The sequence below is a fragment of the Vitis vinifera genome, chromosome 10, assembly GCF_030704535.1.
Source record: "Vitis vinifera cultivar Pinot Noir 40024 chromosome 10, ASM3070453v1".
Classification (NCBI taxonomy): Eukaryota; Viridiplantae; Streptophyta; class Magnoliopsida; order Vitales; family Vitaceae; genus Vitis; species Vitis vinifera.
Genome location: NC_081814.1, coordinates 3,711,940 through 3,726,339, shown reverse-complemented (window position 1 = coordinate 3,726,339; position 14,400 = coordinate 3,711,940). Strand labels below are relative to the sequence as shown.

The 14,400-nt window shown below is 34.9% G+C and overlaps 3 protein-coding genes across 3 annotated transcripts; 1 reads left to right on the top strand and 2 right to left on the bottom strand.

Moving 5' to 3' along the window:
- The first annotated feature begins 635 nt into the window (after positions 1 to 635).
- LOC100264757 (protein DESIGUAL 2) lies at positions 636 to 1,557 on the top strand. The gene is made up of 3 exons (XM_002272841.4): positions 636 to 848; positions 939 to 1,144; positions 1,223 to 1,557. Exons 1-3 carry the CDS (start codon positions 732 to 734, stop codon positions 1,443 to 1,445), a joined length of 546 nt encoding a protein of 181 aa, XP_002272877.2. The 5' UTR covers positions 636 to 731; the 3' UTR covers positions 1,446 to 1,557.
- A 294-nt stretch (positions 1,558 to 1,851) lies between these two features.
- LOC100261342 (probable histone H2A.3) lies at positions 1,852 to 4,817 on the bottom strand. Its single transcript, XM_002272807.5, has 2 exons — positions 2,524 to 4,817; positions 1,852 to 2,276 (listed from the first exon to the last, which is right to left on the bottom strand). Exons 1-2 carry the CDS (start codon positions 2,710 to 2,712, stop codon positions 2,058 to 2,060), a joined length of 408 nt encoding a protein of 135 aa, XP_002272843.1. The 5' UTR covers positions 2,713 to 4,817; the 3' UTR covers positions 1,852 to 2,057.
- A 1,681-nt stretch (positions 4,818 to 6,498) lies between these two features.
- On the bottom strand, positions 6,499 to 8,242 carry LOC100854363 (STOREKEEPER protein). The gene has a single exon (XM_003635443.4). It carries the CDS (start codon positions 8,067 to 8,069, stop codon positions 6,756 to 6,758), a length of 1,314 nt encoding a protein of 437 aa, XP_003635491.2. The 5' UTR covers positions 8,070 to 8,242; the 3' UTR covers positions 6,499 to 6,755.
- Positions 8,243 to 14,400: the final 6,158 nt, after the last annotated feature.

The window sequence follows — 14,400 nt, the reverse complement described above, 5'->3', positions numbered from 1 at the left end:
AATTTGACGTGACCTAAAGGCCAGGTCAGAACATGTAGGCCGCCACGTCAGTAACAAGAAAAGTCAGATTCGTTACTGCTGCTGTTACCACGTCTTTTATGAAGACTAATGCCATCATTTTCACCCCAATCTTGCCATTTTTTTTTAGGACGTAGTAAACTTTCTTTCACCTTCAATCCAGGATGTAAGAGTCTGTTTTGAGGGACAGGATTACTAAATTTCATGAAGTTAAAAAGATTATAACAGTCTCGAAATTATAAATAAACAAACAAATAAGTCTTGCGGTTGGGATTGAATCCTCGTCCCTTGAAACAATGCAAAGGCTTGGTTTCAAATTTTGATTCTATTACATGAGGCTCAATTTTCTCAGTAACCAAACAGAAAGTTAAAAGGAAAATGAAGAGGGTCGGACAAAGCATGAGGACTGCTGTAAGTTGGAATTGAGGAAAGTGAGCAGAGGAATCATGAAAATGGAGATGAAGAAAGGAATGACTGAATGTGAAGCAGGGCTGGTGATACCCTGCTTTTCTTGTCCCCCATGTAAAGCAAAGCAGAAACAATGGTGGAATAAAGGCAAACTATAAACCTCTATGTGCTTATAAATAGAGAAATTCCTCTTTAACTTATCCCTATCTTCTCTTCAGAGCACTTTCTAAGGTGCTTATAAATAGAAAAATTCCTCATAGCTGGTCCCTTTCTACTCTTCAGAGCTCTTTTTCAACTCTGAAAAAATGTCTAGATTGGAGAAACTACACAAAGACCTGGGCCCAATCCTGTGTATCTTGATCATGGTTTTGGACATAGTAGCAGGGATACTTGCCATTGAAGCTGAAAAGGCTCAGCACAAGGTATTTTGATGCTTTTCCCTGTATCGAAAAGACCAAAAACTATGGGCTTGGATGCTTCTATTAATGAGTTTTTTAACTGATGTTGAACAGGTGACACATGCAAGGCTGTGGATATTTGAGTGCAGAAGCCCAAGCCACAAATCTTACAACCTGGGGTTGGCTGCATCAATATTTCTGATAATGGGGCAAGTCACTGCTAACCTGCTTGGTGGATGCATATACATAAGGTCCAAGAAAGAACTAGAAGAAGCAACAGCAAACAAGAAGCTTGCAATGGGTTCCCTCATTTTTGCATGGTAAGTTTTCAGGGTGGGTTTTTTCAGGCAGATGATTTCTTCTTGGGCATTCTTACATTTAGATGTTGAATGTTTCAGGATTATATTAGCAGTAGCATTCTCGTGTCTGATCATAGGGACAACAGCAAACTCAAAATCGAAGAAATCTTGCACGATACTTCACACCCATTTTCTGTCCATAGGAGGGGTTCTGTGTTTCATTCATGCACTGTTTTCCGTTGCTTATTATGTGTCAGCCGCCGCAGTTGCTCGAGAAGAAAGGAAGCAGCACCACCCTCAAGCCGCATCTGCTTCAGTGTAGCCCCATTTTTTTGTGCCCGTCTATGTAGCCTGGTACAGATTTCAGCATGGCCATCGTTTCCATTGCTGCCATGTTCCATGTGAAAGTAAATGTTTTGGCTTTTTAAAGTCAACAGTATTGGTTTCGGAATTGTTTGAAGCTTAGCTTACTAGAATTGGAATTTCAACCAGATCCCTTATAGATGGGATTTAGAATAACAACAATTCACGCACTAAAGGAAAAATAAAAGCAGGAAAATCCTGATTCTTCAAAATTTTCCATCCTAACCAGGACTCTAATGAACATTGGTCCATAGGCATTCTTTATCAGAGGGATTTTTTTTATCCCCTTACATTTTCTAGGAAACCAAACATCCCAGTCACAGACAAATAGCAATAACAGTAGCACAAACAAATTGATGCCAAACTTGGAAGAAAATTACCGATTCTTTCGTTGATTGATTGAAGTAGTACATCAGCTTAAGCTATTTTCACCAATCTACACAGGCAAGAATGAAACCCTAATCCCAAAAAGAAGGGGAAAAAAAAAACCAAAGAGACACTAAAAATCAAATGCGAACTCCTAACTACTGCTCCTATGTTCTCGTTTTGTACTTCATGAGAATCGATTGGCTCAGTTATCATCATCAGCTGCTGCACCGCCTTTGGAAGAACTAGATTTCTTGGGCAACAAGAGATTGTGAATGTTGGGCATCACACCGCCGTTGGCAATAGTGACCGACCCGAGCAATTTGCTGAGCTCTTCGTCGTTTCTCACCGCCAGTTGAATATGGCGAGGCACAATACGGGTTTTCTTGTTGTCTCTCGCTGCGTTCCCAGCCAATTCCAGTACCTGTAAGCCAATTATTCGAATTGAGCACCTCAACACTTTGACATCATCAAGAAAACTTAATAGTGCTACAATAAACTACAGAAAAATGACAGAAAACCAGAAATCTAGGTCAAAAAGCTAAGATGCGCGACAAAGATTGAAAGATTCGTCTCTCTCCTTCCTCCGTTTTTTCAGCCACAAAACAGGAGTTCATACGAGCGAACAAAGAAACCGCCTGAGAAATCTCAGAGAGAAACATCAAACATACCTCGGCAGCAAGATACTCGAGGACGGCTGCAAGATAGACCGGAGCGCCGGCGCCGACGCGCTCGGCGTACTTGCCAGCTTTGAGGAAGCGGGCGATACGACCAACGGGGAATTGGAGACCGGCCTTGCTACTCCGGGAAGTGGCCTTTTTGGCAGCGCCAGCGCCCAACGATTTTCCTCTTCCAGCCATAGTTGTTTCAGGGGATGTGAGTTGCGATCCTTGGGGAAAAAAGGAGAGAAAGGATTAGGTGTTTCGATGGAAAGTGCACTGTGGAGACCTTTATTATATAGGCGCATCGGTGAAGTATCAGCCAATCAAGTAGAGTCACGCGGATCGCAATCTCTGTCCGTCGATTTCAACGCATTGGATGGCTGGATGTGACTGTGATTTAGCGCACTGCGCATAGGGGTTTGGGGAGGCGGGAAATAAAGATTTTTTTACGGGGATGAAAAGACAAAATTATCCTTATCCGAAGTTTTCGGCGAAGATAGTTGAGAGCATGTAATGGGCCTACAGCAGCGCTGAAGTGAGCCATAAATAGGAACCATTCCCATAATTAGTAGGGTTAGAATGGAGCTTAAAGTTGAGATATTATTTATTTTTTTATTTTTTTTTCAACCAAGTAATATTTAAAAATATTGGATATTATAGAAACATAATAAACAATAATACCTGCTAATTCATTGTCATGACGGGGTTGATTTTTCATTTTTCTAAGGATTAGAATTCAACGCACAAAGTGGAGTAGTACGACCCCAGGTTAAAATAAAATATTTAAAAAATAAGGGATGTTTGAGCAAAAGTAATATATTTAAAAAATAAAATCATATAATAGATGCCCTACCAAACTAATACATCTCAAATTTAAAGTCTTTTAACTTACTTGAATTTATATTCAAAACATTGGGTGAGAGAAACGGAGGGAGGTACTCTCGCCTCTCCTCCCTTCCGTGGAGAGATATATCCGGCATATGAAAAGTGTGAAAAGTGAAAACAACCGCCATTAGCCATTTTGAATTTAGAATATGTTTGATAATGATTTTAAAAGATAATTTTTAATATTTAAAAATTTGTATCTTTTGATATTATAAATAATAAAAATACTTCCTAAAATCATTATCAAACATACTCTTAATAAATTTTACCCATACACAAACCACACACCCGATATCATGTTGAACAAAAACATTGCATTCATAATATATATATATCATGCTCATTAGCAACAACAATTAGGGAGATAGTAGGGTTACGATCACATTCTTCATGTGAAATATTTAGTTAAAAGAACATCTAAGAAGCTCCCGAAAATTCTTCAAAATCCTTGCCAAAATAGCAACAAATTATTTCTTCATTCAACCGTTTAGCCCTAACCATTTTAGGGTTTTGGGGCGGCAGGTGAGTTTTGTTACTCATAAATTCCAAATGAAAGAACAAAATTGCATGAGTCCCTGGAAGTCAAAAAGAGAACAAGATAAAAAGAACCAAAATTAGCTTGACTATCAACTGCCCTTCCTCTTTCAATCAAATTAGTTTCACTTCCCATTCAGGGGAGTGCATTACCCCACATCAAAAGAATAAATTCCAATAACAATTATCTGAAGTTAGGGAAGACACAAAATATATAGTGTCAATAATAAATCACTAACACAAAGGTTTGTGTTTAGTCCGACTACTGAAAACACAGCAAGACATTACAAATTCTTCGAAGTCATCCAGATCCAGCAGCTGTCTGTTATCCAGCTAATCATAGTGCATGGGAAAAAAAAAATTGAATGTAAAACCATCCAAGAGCCCTATGAAACCCTTACATTATCAATTCCGCTACTAAATTCGGCAACCTGTAAATTGAGGCATTGATGGGTAATAGCTCCAGATAATGGGGAATCTTGCTAGCTATTCTTGAAAAGAGTTCGGCCAAAAAATGGGTTGGATCGACTAAATGGTACATTACTACAACAAAATTTCCCATGCTAATTAATGGCATCCCTCACTCTTTTTACAAAACTCTAAAGGTAAAGCTATAAGACAAAACTCTAAAGGTAAAGCTATAAGACATCGGGACCTCTTTCTCCTTATTTATTTGTATGGAAACACTTAGTTGTCTCTTGGTGGGGGCAAGAGAGAGTGATTATTTGATGGGATTCAAGCCAAGGGAAGGTATGGCAAAGGAGGTGAAGGTTTCCTATCTATTGTTTGCAGATGATATGCTTGTTTTTTGTGAAACTTTGCAAGATCAAATTACTCATTTAAGTCGACTGCTCGTGTAGCTATCTTGAAGCTGCAAAAAAAAAAAAAACCAACCTATAAAAATGCAAATCGATCCCAATTGGGGTGGCTGCTTATGTGTGTCCCTCCACTCTTTGTAAGCCTTAACCTCATCAAGGGAGGCTAGAGTTGCAAACGTTTGAGACACTTTAGATCAGCTTGAAGAGAGGTGACCTTGGCAAACAAATGTTTCCTATCATCCCATGTAAAAAAGGGAAGTGGAATCACATCCTCCTTTATCGTGCCACAGCGGGGGTGCAATGACAATTGTTCTTCTCTTTATTCGACACTGTTTAGGACCTACCTTTGAGGTAAGGAGACTTTTAAATTGGTATAACTAATCTGTAGGAAGAAAAGAACAAGAAGGTATATTGAGCCACTCCAAACAGAAAGAGTTCAGATAATTTAAAAGGAAAAGAATTGAAAAGAGTTCAAAAACAAGGAGCAGCCTATTCAATCTTTGAAGTGCTCATTCCAAAAGAACAATTTTTGTCATGGGTTGGGATGTACATAGAAGGTGGTTCAATGCCCTTAATTGATTCTGTAGATTGTGTAGTATCTTGTTGAGGGATGGAGAAGTTTTTTATGTTCTCTCTTTTCTAGCACAGACTTGGTACCTGTTGTATACATCCCTTATGTACTTTGGTGTACAGTTTCCTTGATGCTATATAGATATACTCATTCTGCTTACTCATCAAAAAATAAAAAATATATATTCAATAATGCATAGTGCAATTAGGTCCTAATGAACCACAATCTTAAGATAACCAGGAATGGAAATCTTATAATAAAATGCAAAGGGAAACGGTTTTGCACACTTCAGAAGAAAGCAGTACACCACCACCAAAATTCAAGCTAGTGATGAAAACACACTACTGAACCTACCAACAGTTTTGAGGTCACAAGCAAGACTGTGGAAGCAAGAAGAATACCTAGCTGACCAAACAGATTGATTATTATAATCCCCTCTGAAACAATAACAAAACATCAAATGAGAAGAAGGGAGAACTTCAGAAAAAAAAATTCCAACTGCAGAAGCAGAGATCAGATTACCAAACAATGTTTATAACACCTTTAACCAAAAGAAAGACAGTAATTCAAACAGGACAATGGAAAGATGCTCTCTATGCAAATTGCCACTAATAGAAAAATACATCTTTCCAATTTCCATTGGATGCTCATTGCAGTTTTTTGATAACAGAGGAACCTTCCATGGCTAACCCCTTAGGACTCTCCATGGGACCCAAACCTTAGAGTGTTGGCCATGCCCACTAGCACTGGGTAATCCACTGCATTCAACAAGCGGACAGAACCAAACAAGGGATTGTGGGCCTCTACCACACTTCCCAATATTCACCCAATCAAACTAGGCACCATGAAGGGCTCCTAATTTGTTTTTCTTGCACATTGTCTCATCACTATCATATTTTCTAATGATAATCTATGGTCTACCATAACATATTTACTTGCCAAAAAGAATCCCTGAAATATACGTCCTCACATGCATCTCAAGCAAAAATAATGCCCACTGATTTAATGGAACATTTGAAACCAAATAGAACATAGTGGCAGCAAGGAATCATGAAACCAGACCCAAGTAATTGAAAACTCTCAAAATGCAGAACAGGACACAAATACACACACACACCCCTGCAACAACAAAAGCATCAATGTGGAAGGTGTGGCTAACAATTGGAACTAATAAAATGTAAGAACAAAAATATCATTATAGAGAAACAAACAGCATCGGTACGTAAAGCCAAGTCTTCAAAAGCAAGCAAATGTTACCTCCATAAGATAACAGTACCATAACATGAAACCATTTAGACAGATTCAGAAAATGGAACTGAGGAGATACTAAATCACTGTGAAACATAAACATGTTACCAATTACCTAAATTATTACTTCCAGTTTCCACCACTCGACATCATTGCAGACAACCGTGATTACCTTTATCAGAAATCTACTGATGCTTTGCTCTATAAGCTTGCATGGACACTCTTGCCTCCATCTGGATCAGGTCAAGCTTCTTCATGTATAACTGAAACTCTTCATCTTCCAACTCTTTCCACTTCTCCTTTAACTCTGCCTTCACAGGCTCAGACAGCAGCCCCAGACCTATCTCAATAGCCCGATCCATACTAGAGGACATACCAACGGATTCATTTATCCGGGTAAAATCACTAACGACCAATGAGTATTTTTTAGGGGGCTCTGACTTTGGCTCGTTTTCCAACTTCACTGCTTCCTTATCATCACCATTAATTACAGAGAGCACCTCTACGTCTTCTACTTTTACAGCCTTGTTAGGTTTCTGATTCTTCCTAGCTTTCCCATTAGCCTTATTGCTCTGTTGAACTCCTACACTATTCCCCTCACCACCCCAGATCTTTTTCGACAATTCAAAGGCTCTTTGCTCATGGGGCTTCTGGAATGTGGGATCTTCGCCCAATTTAGCCCTAGAAACGTTGTTGCTATATTTCTTCTTCAGCCGGCGGGCTTTATCGGTCAATTGTACCCTGGAAAAATCGCCATGGAGAGTGTTTTTGACGAAATCATAAAACTCATTCATATCTCCATTCGGATACGGAACAGAGCCATTCTTGGCCGAATAATCGATCATACCCTTCAAGATGCCAAGCTCATCTTCTTCGCTCCATATCCTCTGGAACATCTGCTTCTTCGAGTCGTCTCCAGTCTTCTTTCCATCTTCTTCCTCCTCCGCCTCCGCCTCCGGCTCCTTCTTCTTTGCCCTCTTCGACTCCTTCCTCTCGAGCCCGATCTCGCCCGGGCGCTTCGAGTTCGATGGTTTAACAGGACTTGATTTCACAGGACTAGGAGTGACAGACACTCCGGGTTTGGATCTTGCCTTCTTCGATTTTGGAGTTTCCTCCATGGGCTTTGTTGCAATTGGCCTTATAGTTGGGTCCGCACCGCGGGAGGAACGACGGCTTTTGGGCGGCGAATCGGATTCCGACTCGGATTCCGATCCATCCTCTTCATCTTCAGAGGAAGATTGAGGGGTAGACTTAGCAGGAGTAGTGGCTACAAGCTTGTTAGAAGACGCCTTCTTGTCAACGGCAGGAGGAGGAGTAAGAACGGTAGATTTGTTTTCTTCCCCTTCCTCCTCTTCTTCAGACGACTCTTCAGGTGACGATTCCTCCTCCTCTTCCTCCTCCTCTTCGTTCTCTTCGTTCTCCTCGTTCTCTTCTTCTTCTTCGGAGGTCGAAGAAGGCGCCGGAGGATCCTCTGCCGGGGGTGGACGCTTCGGTGCCATAGAACAAGAAAATCAAAATAGAGAGATTTAGGGTTTCTGGGCTATGGTGTCCAGTGTCCTTACTGTAGACATCCGTCTATATATCCTATATAGAGTGAAGCGGAGATGACCTGTCCAGGACTCAAGAATTTCAGTTAGGGGCAGTTTCGGAAATTTTTACGTAGCCATGTCCATGCCCGTTGCGTTGCCGAATAAAATCAAACTTTGTTATCCTTGGTTCTGTTTGGTTTTGAGAAAAATAATCTCCTGAGAAAAAGATTCATAAGGAAAACAAATAAAATTCACTTCATATTAGGAAAATACTAATTACCTATATGGTATCATACCCAACTTTAATTACCTATCTAGATCATTAAACAATAAAAAGATAAATGAATTGTAAGCATTGTGGGACTGTCATATCCGTCATCGAGAGTCGTTTGGGTCATAGCTTGATAGCACAAGACCAAGTAACTTTATCCGTCTGGTTTAAGGGTATCAGACAGACACAAAACCAATGTTAAATACGTCATCTGATAAGTATTAATTGTAATAAACATCAAGTATCTTGATTGACACAATCATTACGAAATTGAAACATTAGTCTTGACTCATCAAGGCATGACAATTGTTATTAAGTAGCAATCATTGACACTAAAAATAGTAACGCACGATCAACTGCACTATTAAGACACGAAGACGTTACACTTAGGGTAAAATAAAATAGTCGCTTTTGATCATAAGGAAAGTATACTATCACTTTTCTAAAAAACTCATCCGAACATTCCTTTGTGTAAGTTGAATCACAATCTAGGATTCGAAGGCTAGTCGGGCTATCCTTGTTAGTCGTGCATCAACAAATATAAATAAATAAAATTAAAGTAAAAAAAATATATAAGTAAAAAAATGATAAAAATATTTTGAAACAAAGGAAATTATTGTCATATTGAAAAAAAATGAACCTAGGTGAGTATACAGTTTTTTTAATTAATTATTATTTTTATCATGATATTTAGGTTAGATGATTAGTTGTCTTAATAATTACATTATGTTTGGTAACATCAAAATTCACCCCATTTTTTTTATTTTTGCATGCAGATATACGTGGATATGATGCCATTTATTGAATTTATCATAAAGAAATAAAAAACGCAAAATTCTTTAATTGAAGTTTCAAAATTTATTACAAGAAAAAAATAGAAAGAATATAATTTTTAATTGATTGATGGGTCAAAAGGACTTCACGAGTTTATATAGGTACCTTGTACAAGTTTTAAAGTTACGAGAATTCAACTTAAGATGAACAATATTTTTATGGAAGGTAGTAAGTCATTATATACGGTATCAATCACAATGTGAAACTTTCTCTCACATTTTAATCTAATGTTTTCCATGAAAGGTGATTATAATATATGATATTAGTTAGATTAATAAGTTCATGAGAACCATGTAAATATTATCCACTCTAGGTTTACAAAGTTTCTCACGGCTTTAAAATGCACAAACAAGATTGAGTGGACTTCATGCATGTAGAACATCATAAACTTTTTTATCTATCCAATATGCAATATCATAATCATCACCTAATATTGATATAACGTCCTTGTCATGTTTTAAGAGATTGTGAAGTCAAATAGACATACATCTCTTACAAAGCCAAGGAAACATTCATACTACTAAGGTTGAAAATTAGCTATGCAATCCTTATTATTGATTAATTGAATTAAAAATTAAAAATTATTTTTTAATTTAATTAAGTTTATTTTATATTCATATTTTATTATGATTTATTTACATTAGGTTTTTTTTTAACCCTTATTAAATAATTAATTATTCTAATCTAAAAAATAATTGAACACATTAAAACTAATCCTAAAAGACAACACCTTGGAATACTATAAAGTCATGACAACCTTATCTCTAGTTTTTTTTTTTTTTTACTAAGGTTATCATGTATATATCTTATAGCAATTTAATTATAACAGAGATTTGTGGTGACCTCCCCTTATGTATGTTCACATTTTATCCCATAAAATTATGAAGTCAAATCACAAGCACCTTTCATAAGGTAAAATCCTGGTGTGGAGGTTTGTTTAACCTCATAAAATGTATTTGTTTGTTTGACTTCATAAAAGATATTTGTTTGCAGATTACGATAGATGTAAAGGTTTTTCACGTAAAATTGTCTCTTGTGTGGATTCTATTGTCTATTCATAATATCCTACACTACTTAATTGTTTCAATAAGACTTAATTTTCATTTTTCAATTCATATATTACAATCTTTAAAAAACACTCATTCAATCCTCTTTAAACGTTGTCATATTAAAACATATGTTTTTCAAATTGTTTCCAATAACAAAATTCTATTTGAGAATTTAAATCCAAAAAAGTAAATTTCTCCCTTATTTTCCATAAAGATACTATACACTTATATGCAGAGAAAAAGTTCTTAAAATATTAACTTGTTTTTAAGACAAACTTTAAAAAAAAAAATGTTTAAATGTAGCCTTTTTTTTTCCTAAAAATAAATAAATAAATTAGAAAATTGAATTTAAGAAGAGTCCCCAAATAGGTTGTAAATCTACCTTGTTCTTTTATGTTAACTTGTTGATAGATGCATTGAAAGATTCCCAAGCATCCACCATGCCAATGACATGCTTATTTAAGTTGTGGGTAGAGAAAAAGTTATATAGTTACAATAGATGAAATGAGCCGCATTAAAAATAAGGTGGTGTTTATTTTTCTATTTAATTCTAAATAAAACCTTAATACTTAATAGTATTAAATATTAAGTTGTTTGTTTTTGTAGTATTTTATTTCTATTAAGTATTAAAAAGTAAAAAAAACCATTGTGTTATTTTTTCTATTTAGAAAAAGCCACATATTTTGGCTTTTTCTATTTAGTAAAAAGTTTATAATAAGTCATGAAAAAATAAAAAAACAAACACCACCTTAGTTAATTAGACCCCGAGCAAAAAAATTAATAAACCAATTGCCAATGCAAGAAGCCATGTTCATTGAACATTTAAGAGAAAGCCCATTGGATCGACTTGTCATGTTAAAATTTTGTTACATCCATGGGAAATTCTAGGGCATCGGTACCCATCAATAATACAATTCAAGTCATTAAAAGCGTATGATAAAATCTAGGTATTAAAAATATATAGTAAAATTCAAATAATTGGAATATGATATAAATAGACAAGACTAAGGTAAAAATAATTAGAACAAGTATAAATAAATTAAATCAAAGTACAAGACAACATGACCTAAAATATATGTATGAGTCGTGTGACACAATTTGATTGTTTCCACATTTTATTTTGGTATATATCAAATGGGTATTGTGACAAGACCCTATACTCATACTTTAATCCATGGTTAAACTTCTCGAGCTTGCACGTGATTTAATAAATATGTGCAGTGACTATCATATTATATCATATCAAGCTACCATTTGATTGATATCTTATTAAGTAATTTCTTTAGTGGATGTTCGAAGAGTAAACTTATTGATTTAATATAACTTAATTAAGCATGTAACAAAATAATTTATTATTGTAATTTAAAGTTTAAATTGACATTGGTAAATCAATTTAATGAAGTAATATAAGTTAATAATTTAAGTATAATTTAATTTAAAATTAACTTAAATTATTAAGTAATAAACATTATATTTTGTCAAATACCGTTTTATATAATAGTCTCGGGATTCAATTTTTAATTAATAAATGTCCGTCATGCACTGCTTTTTCAAATAAGAGTTTTACAATTTCTAATATAATTTATTTATGTGATAGAATAATTGGAACTAGAAAAGTGCCAAAATATATTTTTATTTTTAACAAAAATACTTTTAAATAAAAATATTTTTTAACTATAATTTTTAAACAGAAAACAATAAAATCAGTATAGTAAATTCAAGCACATTTGTCTGTCCATCTAAGTTCATTTGTTACCTACACATTTTCAAAATTTCCTTATGAGAAATTTACTTTAAAGGTTGAACATAAATGAAAAGGGATACTTGAGACTCGGGCCGTTGCAAAGCTGGACTTGGTATATATTTGAATATTTCTTCATCGTTTACAGCCCAGAACCCAAAGTGTCAGATTCTCTGGGACTGCTTTGCGTGCTGTTCTCTCCTCTGGCATCCACGTATGGATTCTTCTCCCGCTATCTCTCTCTCCCGCTCCCTCCCTCTCTCTCTCTCTCTCTCTATTCTCTTTCACCTTCTTCGATTTCTTTTCTGGCTTTCATTTTCTGTTTTTCTCGGGGATCGGATGAGAAAAGAATGCAGGAAATTGGAAAGTAAGATCTTTTCTTGATAAAGATATTTTCTAGCAAGAAAAAGAGAAACTAAGATATTTTCTTGAAAATTTTGATCCAAACTCGGACAAAATCCCCGATAAAGAAAGGAAAATGTTTTAGAAGAGATTGCATTTGTTACGAGCCTATAACAACTTCCATAGTGGAATGGTGTTTGAGCTTTAAACTAATTTTCCTTCTCCCCATTTCTCAGCAACCAAATGAACAGGCAGGAGCATATTCTCCTCAGCACATTATTCTTTGGTAGAGATTTGGGGTTAGTTTCCTAAATTTCTTCTTGCAGATGCTCGATTTTATCTTGTTTCTCCTTTTAGTGTTATTTGTGTTATTCATTGGTTCGTGCTGTTTAATCTTTTACTTCTCCTTGTCTCTAATAAACTCAATGAAATTGTCATCGTACTCAAATTCTTTAAAAGCCTAGAAGTGTGGTTGGTTCTTGGGGAAAAATATCAGAGAAAGAAAATAGAAATTGGAAAGCAATTAATCTTGACATTGTTGATCTTTTTAATACAATCTTGCAAGAAAAAGAGAAACTAGGATCTTTTCTTGAAAACTAAAATCTTTTCTCGAAAATTTTGATCCACACGGGGTCAAAAGTCCCAGAAAAAAAAAAAAAAAAAAGAATTTTAGTAGTGGAATGGTATTTGAACTTTAAATCTATTTTCTTCTTTGCAGATTCTTGATTTTATTTTGTTTCACCTTTCAGTGCTATTTGTTTTATTCACTGGTTCATGCTGTTTAATTTTTTACTTCTCTTATATGTAATAAATTCAATGAAATTTGCATCCTCCTCAAATTCTTTAACACCCTAGAAGTGTGTTTGATTCTTGAAAGATTTGAAGGAAAAATGTAAGAGAAAGAAAAGTAGAAGGAAAAGAAAAAATGAAAAAGAATAAAAAAAAAATTAAAGTCATTAAATTATTTTTATATGTTAAACAATTGCATTTTGCCTATCTTTAATATGAAAATATGTAAATTTTTAACTAATTTTTTTAATTATATTTGATTTTTTTTTTTTTTTTTTTTGCAATGAAACAAAACATGAAAAAATTATTGTCTTTTGCATTTTTTTTTTTTGTTCTTAGTTTTTTTCAAGAATTAAATATGGTTTAGAAGTGCAAAACATTAAGATTATGTTTGATTTTTGAAAGTTTTGATAGAAAATATAAGGGAAAGTAGAAGAAAAGGAAAAAACAAAAACAAAAAAAATTAAAAAATAGATTTAACACGCTACTTTAAAAGTATTTCATTTATTTTAAAAAATAAGTTTGTTTAATATATTTTTTTCTTAGTATTTTCCCAAACTAAACAGAACTTAAAATTATCTTTGTTTTAGAACCAATGTTCCTTTGCATGCCCATCAACTTACTACACTTTGCAAGTTGCCTGCTCATCAAACATTTGATTTCATGTTGTTCCAACTTAGATTGTCACGATTCCTTGAGCTTTGAGCACAATCATAAATTATAAATCTTCACAGAGAAAATTAGGAAATATGCCCGCTAAATGTGAAGAAAGGAGGAAGTTGAAGATCCCTGGTAATGATGACAACTGTGTTCCCGTTGGAGAACCACTCTTACCCCAAGGCATCATCGTTAAGATCCTGAGACGGATGCCAGTAAAGCATTTGCTGAGGATGTGGTGTGTGTGCAAGCAATGGAATGATTTAATTTTAGACCGTTATTGCATCGAAAAGCATATGAACCTCGCTAATTGTTGTTATATATATATATATATATATATATATATATATATATATATATATATATATATATATATATATATCATAACTATTAAAGCGGGCAACTTATATGCTTTTGGATGAAATAGCGGTTTTGAATTATATTAGTCCATTGCTTGCATACACATCTTACCCTCATCAAAGACTATACTGCTATTCGACTTAGGATTTCAACTATGGTATCTGGGGGTTAATGTGGTTTTCTAACTGGTGCACAGTTATCATCTTCACCAGGACTCTTCGACTCTTTCCTCTCTTCACATCCAGGCTATATTTCCTA